This window comes from Triticum dicoccoides, chromosome 7B, assembly GCF_002162155.2.
Source record: "Triticum dicoccoides isolate Atlit2015 ecotype Zavitan chromosome 7B, WEW_v2.0, whole genome shotgun sequence".
NCBI lineage: Eukaryota > Viridiplantae > Streptophyta > Magnoliopsida > Poales > Poaceae > Triticum > Triticum dicoccoides.
Window position 1 is genome coordinate 308,394,702 of NC_041393.1, and position 7,651 is coordinate 308,402,352.

Sequence of the window (7,651 nt, forward strand, 5' to 3'; positions counted from 1 at the left end):
TTTTCTCTTTTCCCAAATTTAATGAACTTTATTGCAAAATCGATGAACTTACTTTAAAAATCAATGAACTATTTTTAGTTTTGTGAACTTTTTCTCTTTTCCCAAATAATTCAAAAGAATTAAGTGGTACAGTAGATGAATGGTTCAGTTCAATATATATAGCGCTGCGTATTTGTTATTAGGCATTTGCCTCTGTTACTAATCACGGAAGGCAAGTAGTTCGAGTGGATGGTGGCACCTGTGGCACCTGTTCGTTAGCACGATGTCGGGAGATCGAAACCCGTGCAACGCAACCTTTTTCCCCTATTTTTTGCGAGCTTTTTCCGTTCGCGGGTCTGCACGTCTTCGTGGGCCGGCCCAGTGCGGGGCGCTGCAGGCGCCAGGAGCGTGAACGGGCGCCTGCAGCGCCGTATAGGAGCTCCCATAAAAGTGAACGAGTGCTTAAGCGAGCGAGCCAGCCAGCCAGGCGTTAATGGGCCACGGCCCGGCTACGTCCGCGCGAGCGGTCTCCGAGATCGGTACACCCGGCCTGCTATTTGCTCGTCTTTACCCTTATTACCTGCCGTACCCTATTTTCGTTCGCCATCTCTTCTCACTTCGCACCCTGCCATTCCAAAACCTCTCAAAACCCTCGTTCTCCCCACTCCCCGCCTCCGCCGCCGCCGCCGCCGGTGCCTAGCAAGATGAGGTGAGCGGAACCTGAGCATCTCCATCCGATCTAGCGTTTCCTCTCTTCTCTTCTGTTCCAATTCGGCTTTAGATTCTATACAAAGTACGACTTTGTACCATCCAACTGCGCGATTGGATCTGGGGTATACCTCGTCTCGCGGTCCCGCGAGGATTTGTTGCTTCCCTCGGTTTAGCTGGTCCACTTAAGCAGTCAGATTTTTGTGCTCAGATGGGGCTCGACCGGGTACCGTTGGGTTATGCGTCTCTAGGTTTCGGTATTTACGGATTTGTCTGTCTCACTCGTTGTTTACACGTTGCGAAAAATTCGAGCTGTTTCGTTCTCCTTCGTATGCTTTGATTTACTACGTGGAGTCTAGATGATATAGTTGTTACGGCAGTTCATGGTCCCATCGCGGCTAACTTGTTAATTGCTCTCTTCCGATTTTATTGTTATTTTTTTTCTAGATTTCAATTGGTATTCTGCTGTCGTTCTTGGCGAGCGTGCTGTTTGTATTGCGAGTATTTTGTTTCTTAGGCTTTACTTGGTTCTGCTGCTGTCATTGATAGAGATAGAACTCGATCTTGTGGGATATTGGATTTTTTTTGTTCTGTTTGTTGTCTGTTCAGATCTCGTGGGAGTATGTTTCTTCCAACATTCCAAGAATTCTGCTCTGGTTACATTTCGGTTTTACTTAGGGTTTCTGCAAGCACTTTCCGATTGAATTCGAGCTGGTTACCTCGTTGTCTGATCTGCAAGGAATGCTTAAAATTTAGCACCTACTGGCCACTGTGGATAACATAATTAAGTAATGTGTAGCATGCAGCAGTGCGGTTCTATACGCCGGAGCTTAATGGCGTTTTGTCTCATCTATGGACATGCCATCCCTAGTAGTTTTGTCTAACCTGATGTTATGCAATTTTCGACCAATTATTTACCATGTATCAGGATTTTGTTTTAATCTGTTGTTTATTGTTAGTTGATAGTTCTGAATTTTTCATTGTCATGCAAATATTGCTTCTAGGCATAGCCGGTCCCAAGCCCGGGTAAAGGAGGAGGGTTGTGATAGGCTTCGCGAGCCAACGTAAAAACTAGCCAGTCCCATAGGTATGAAACCCATTTGAGCGAGAGTAGTACTAGGATGGGTGACCTCCTGGGAAGTCCTCATGAAAGGGTTTCATATCTAAGGGTTGTGATAGGCTTGGCGAGCCAACGTAAAAACTAGCCAGTCTTTTGGGTATGAAATCCATTTGGACGAGAGTAGTACTAGGATGGGTGACCTCCTGGGAAGTCCTCGTGAAAGGGTTTCATATCTAGCCTACCCCAACTTGTTTGGGATAAAAGGCTTCGTAAGTAAAGTAAAGTATGCAAATATTGCTTTATAGGTAAAAGGATTTCATAATTGAAGGTCATATTATGCATGCAGGTGCCATTATGTTCTCTTTACATGGATTAATATTTTAACTTTATTTCTGGGATATGTAAACTGTTAAGGGCAGGTATTATTTGATAATCTTAGAAGTCTTGAATATGTTACTCCCTCCATCCGAAAAAGCTTGTGTCCACCAAATGGATGTATCTAGCACCAAGTTAGTGCTAGATACATCCATTTGAGGGACAAGCTTGGGACAAGCTTTTTCGGACGGAGGGAGTAGATGATAGTTACATGCATTTTCAGCATGATGGCAATGGGGTAATGAGTTATGATGACAAGTTCACTTTTTAAACTGTATCATTTTATGCTTTGGCATTTGTAACCTTTTAATATACTCCCTCCGTCCCAAAATTCTTGTCTTAGATTTGTCTAAATACGGATGTATCAAGTCACGTTTTAGTATTAGGTACATCCGTATCTAGACAAATGTAAGACAAGAATTTTGGGACGGAGGGAGTAGTACAATAGAATGTCACTGGTAAGTGTTAAGTATCTACCCCTCCAACTCCAAAAGTAAGTCCCATAAATGTCTTGTCAAGTCAAATGATTCAATGTTTGACCAAGTTTGTAGAAAAAACTATGAACAAGCACACTATGAAATTAGTATCACTGCTCACTATAAAATAGAATATGTTTTTATATTATATACTTTTAGTATTATAGTTGCTTCTACTTTTTCCTACAAACTTGGTCAAACACTACACTGTTTGACTTGGTAGAATGTTTATAGGCCTTCTTTTTGGAGTTGTAGGGAATATGCAGTGCTTATTTAGCAATCCTTATATTCAATGCTGTATTAAAAAAGTATTGTGCATGCATTGAGTGGAGTATATTTTAATGCTCTCTGATTGAATGCATGGACCTGCTTTGCCATTGCCATCCATCATATTGTTATATTTTCATAGCTGAAGCTACAAAAAATTGTTATGCTATTAAGTTAGGAACGTATGTTGATGTCATCGGAGTGGGTCGTTGTGTTCTGTTTTTTATTTGTGTCTGGCTGAACTGCCCAATGCTGCACTTCATACGTGTTCTGTTCATTTAGTTGTGATACTTCATTTGCGCCAATATATGAAATATTCCTTGTATGCGTTGCAGTTGTAAATGTTATTATAATTAGTTTTTTTGTGGAGAGATATATATCACTATTGATGTTCATTTCTTAACAAGTGGCAATGTTTCTGTAGTCGGCACCCTGAAGTCAGGTGGGCTCAAAGGATTGACAAGGTGTATATCACAGTACAATTGCCTGACGCAAAGGATGCCAAGGTCAAGCTGGAACCTGATGGTGTATTCTCTTTCTTTGCCACTGCTGGAACTGATGGGAACTCCTATGAATCAAAACTGGATTTGAATGACAAAGTGAATGTCGAGGTAATCAATGTCCATAGTTCCATACTATATATAGTACACTATTAGTGTTTTTTTGAGATTTGTTGACTCCTCAATTGTCAAAAAAGGTTTGTTTTCTTATCCAGTATCACTTTGGTCTTTAACAGGCAAGCAAAGTAAGTGTTGGTGTCAGGTCCATATTCTGTATTTTGGAAAAAGCCGACGCCAAATGGTGGAATAAGCTTGTTCCAGATGATCAGAAGGCACCACACTTCGTGAAAGTTGATTGGGACAAATGGGTCGATGAAGATGATGATGGTATGCTATCTACGAAAACGGGTTTATACTGTTTATGTTATTGCTTATTAGTTCCAAGAGTGTAGTTTAAAACTTCTGGAAACAGGACAGTTTAGTGGTACAAAAGGAGTGCCCTAAATATAAGGGAAGTGCGCACCATGGTCTGCGTAACATTGGATGGCGGTGTAGTTATCCCCTCTTGCTTTATGTAACTAAAAACACCATATCCAAATTTACTTGTACGACAAACCTATTTTGGTGCTTCTTCTCATCTTACTGTTTCACTCTCCTACTTCTAAGTAGGAAAGATATTTATCGTTGTCTTCAGATGTTAGAAAACCTGAAGACCTTGTTAGCAGACAACTAACTTTTGCGACTTAAATTTTCTTCATTTAAGCTAGACACAAGGTTTAAAAAGGCGCTAGGTGTTAATTGTGTTTTGCCATTGCCTTTTGTTTTTCTGACCAAAGCACACGGTTAAGAGCAATTATGCTCACGTTAAGAGCTAGGCGTTTTGCTAATGCCTACCGCCTAGGCACCTTTTTTTTAACATGGGCTAGAAAACAAACTATTGTATCTATTTACTGCTGAATCTGTTACGCATTATTACTTTGCCTTCAAAAGGTTTTGAAAATCATCATTTGTTTTTTCAGGTGCTGATGTTAATGTTGATGGGATGGACTTTTCGGTAAGTATATCTATTAACGTTTTCCCCTTTGATGGTTCATTTATATGCTTTGATGTGTGATGCGCTTCTTCATGTACATTCTGTAGAATATGGGTGGCATGGGCGGTATGCCTGGCATGGAAGGTTTGGGCGGCATGGGTGGCATGCCCGGCATGGAAGGTTTGGGTGGCATGGGTGGTATGGGTGGTCTGGCTGGTATGATGGGTGGAATGGGCGGTATGGGTGGTATGGGCATGCCGCCTGGTATGGAAGGTTTGGGTGGTATGGGGATGGATGATTTTGAGGATGAGAGTGACGACGAAGGTTGGTATTCCTGTGCCTGTTATCATTTTCTCATTATGGTTAATGTGTTTTTAGATACAGAATATCAGAAACATGTTCCGTCACCAAATCCAAATGATGGTTGTGTTGCTAAGGGCATTTTCATTGGTGTGGTTGTTATATTTAGTTGAACCTGCCCGACAAGTCAATTGATCATCGCCTTGTTTGCTCTTTTATGTGAAATTGCTTGGTACATTTCTTGGCACTAAATGAGCAACTGATCATTCAAATGGTACAGTTTTTTTCTCGGACGGTAGTCATGTTTCTGATTATAATATGTTATATCTTAGATCTGTTATTGTCAAGGAAATATGTTATGCCTGGTGTACTCATGAAATATTGATAGAATGCCCAACATAGTTTAATACCTTATCCACAACAGAAAGTGAAATGGCTTTGACAAGACAATTCAGATTTTGGATTAAAGAATACTGTTTCATCTAAAATATGTACTCTATTTTTCTCCAGAACTACATATGTTTTGTGGATTTATATCATGGAAACCAAATAATTTATTTTGAAGGGAGCCTGGGCGCAGCGGTAAAGCTGTTGCCTTATGACCATGAGGTCACGAGTTCGAGTCCTGGAAACAGCCTCTTGCAGAAATGTATGGAAAGGCTGCGTACTATAGACCCAAAGTGGTCAGACCTTTCCCCGGACCCTGTGAAAGCGGGAGCTACGTGCACCGGGCTGCCTTTAAAAAAAATCAAATAATTTATTTTGTTTGGCGTCATGTACTAGTTAAGAAATGCATTTCATGAATGTGTACTGTAATTATTATGATTAACCAACGGTGAGATAGTCAAATTGTCCATTGTTAGCAAACTCTTGCTGTCCTGCAGCTGTGTTAGTGAAAATATAAGGTGTATTAATTTTTTGAGAAGTTACATTTTATGCTTGGTCAAGTTCATAGAAAACTAGTAAATGTGCACGCGCAATGCATGCTGATATTAGGCAGTGTATTTATTGCATGCGGATATTTGGTACTGCCTCCGTTCCTAAATATAAGTATTTTTAGAGATTTCTATATGAACTACATACGGATGTATATAGACATATTTTAGAATGTAGATTCTCTCATTTTGCTCCGTATGTGGTCTGCATTGAAATCTTTAAGTAGACTTATATTTAGGAACGGAGGGAGTAGGATATTATTTGCACTAACATTGATATTTGGTATGATCAAACATGTTGAGCGCTCACCATTGGAGCAATCTAGATCATTAGATTGACCTGGTTTGATGGCCGAGATTAGTTGGATCTGCCTGTTTGGGTATTTGTATATTGGTATAGATATAAATTATAAACAATACATACCAAATAAATAAAATATTGTACCGAATAAATAAACTTTGAAAAAGTATTTCATGGTGAATCTAATGATACTGATTTGGTATTATGATTATTGATATGTTGCTTTCTGGTCATACACAGAAGTTTGACTTCTCAAAAAACTAAAGGCACTTTATTTTTTTGAAATGGAGGGTGTAAATTGTACGATGATGAATATCTGAACGATTTTCTTTGTCGAAAGAGGAAATGTCCTTTAGGTCAATGGATGTACCGTATTCATCCTTGTTACGATGTTGAATTTAGTCCTGTAAACCATCCTCATACCCTATCTTCTGTTGTCCTTGATCAGGAGAAGTGTCGAAACCTCAAGACGCAGGGAAGTCTGATGCTGCGGAAATCTCCGAGGTGGAAGGCAAAGCTGGCACAGCTGCTCAGAGCAACTGAAGGCTTTCTACTCAATAATCCCTACTCGACTGTATCCTAGCGTTTTTTTATCAACGTGCTAAACTGAAGGACACATTCTGCTCGCTGGTTGTGATTGGTGTCTCATGTAAGATGTTAACTTATACTTGTGTCCAACTAAGCTTCGTACCGTCTGCTGGCATATTACGAGTTCTGAGATTGTTTGCATTGTACGCTGATGGTTCTGCACTCTGTTTGGCTTAAAATGTGTTTACCCTAGTTTTTTCCTGTGCTGTTTTTACGTCTTTGTTTGGGTGCATATCTACTCGCCCCCCTACTCTAAACACTGCAGTAGAACTAATTACTCGTTGCCTGTGTGCTGCCAATATTGCAAGTGATTGCTTAGTCAAGCGTAACGCACGTGCATTAGGCCGTTCTCCGCTCTATGACATTTTAGATGTCCTTGTAATTTTGTTCTCATACGGAACTCAAAAAAAAAGAAGAGAGGGGGTGAGGGGCAAATGCCAGTACTTGTGTACCCAAACCCTAAACCGGATTTGGACGAATTACATCTGCAGCACATTCATTACATTTCAGCCAGTTTTAATTTTTCTAAAAGGGTCCGGATCAGTTCGGACTTTTGGATGAGTTGGCTAGAGCAAGAATTCAATATGGTATCTGAGCCAACAGGTCTTGAGTTCAAGACCTTGCCGACGCAGTGTTAAATAAAATGATTCTATGGCGGGGATAAGACCCATGAAGTGAAGGTGTGGTCGTCTTGAGTGTGGGCAGCCTCGTAGAGCGCATGCTGCTCGACGACCGCGGCCATGGCCGCCACGGCTTCCTCGCTCGCTGGTGCCGCTCGAGGATGAACAGATTGTAGCGCTACTCTCGTTTAAGTGCTCCTGTGATTGCCTCATCCTCAACTCGACATGCACTAACACAGGCTGTGACACCAGAGAGCGGGCCGGCATGCTTTTGCTTCGTCGAGAGGCTCTCCCACAAAGTGTTCCCGCTCACGGTCATGGTGGATGTGATGCACGGTATGAAGATGCAAAGCGGACGGGTTGCGGTGTGCTATGAGTCGGGTGTGCCTGCCGTTAAATAGTGGAGGCCGGTGAGGCCAAGCGTCCGGATGCGTCAATGCGCGGTCGCCGGAGCTGGTTTGTTGGTTAGCGAGCCTGTTTAATGGCGGTAGACGGAGGGATGTGCATTG

General features: G+C 41.5%; 1 protein-coding gene across 1 annotated transcript; it reads left to right on the forward strand.

Annotated features, from left to right (window-relative positions):
• The first annotated feature begins 539 nt into the window (after nt 1–539).
• LOC119335724 (uncharacterized protein OsI_027940-like) lies at nt 540–6,718 on the forward strand. The gene is made up of 6 exons (XM_037607817.1): nt 540–688; nt 3,290–3,476; nt 3,602–3,752; nt 4,385–4,419; nt 4,506–4,722; nt 6,383–6,718. The coding sequence occupies exons 1-6, from the start codon at nt 684–686 to the stop codon at nt 6,475–6,477; spliced, it is 690 nt and encodes a 229-aa protein (XP_037463714.1). The 5' UTR covers nt 540–683; the 3' UTR covers nt 6,478–6,718.
• Nucleotides 6,719–7,651: the final 933 nt, after the last annotated feature.

Coding starts and splice junctions, on each gene's coding strand:
- LOC119335724 (XM_037607817.1), top strand. Junction 3,753..4,384: donor GGTCGATGAAGATGATGATG/GTATGCTATCTA, acceptor TTGTTTTTTCAG/GTGCTGATGTTAATGTTGAT. Junction 4,723..6,382: donor GGATGAGAGTGACGACGAAG/GTTGGTATTCCT, acceptor GTCCTTGATCAG/GAGAAGTGTCGAAACCTCAA.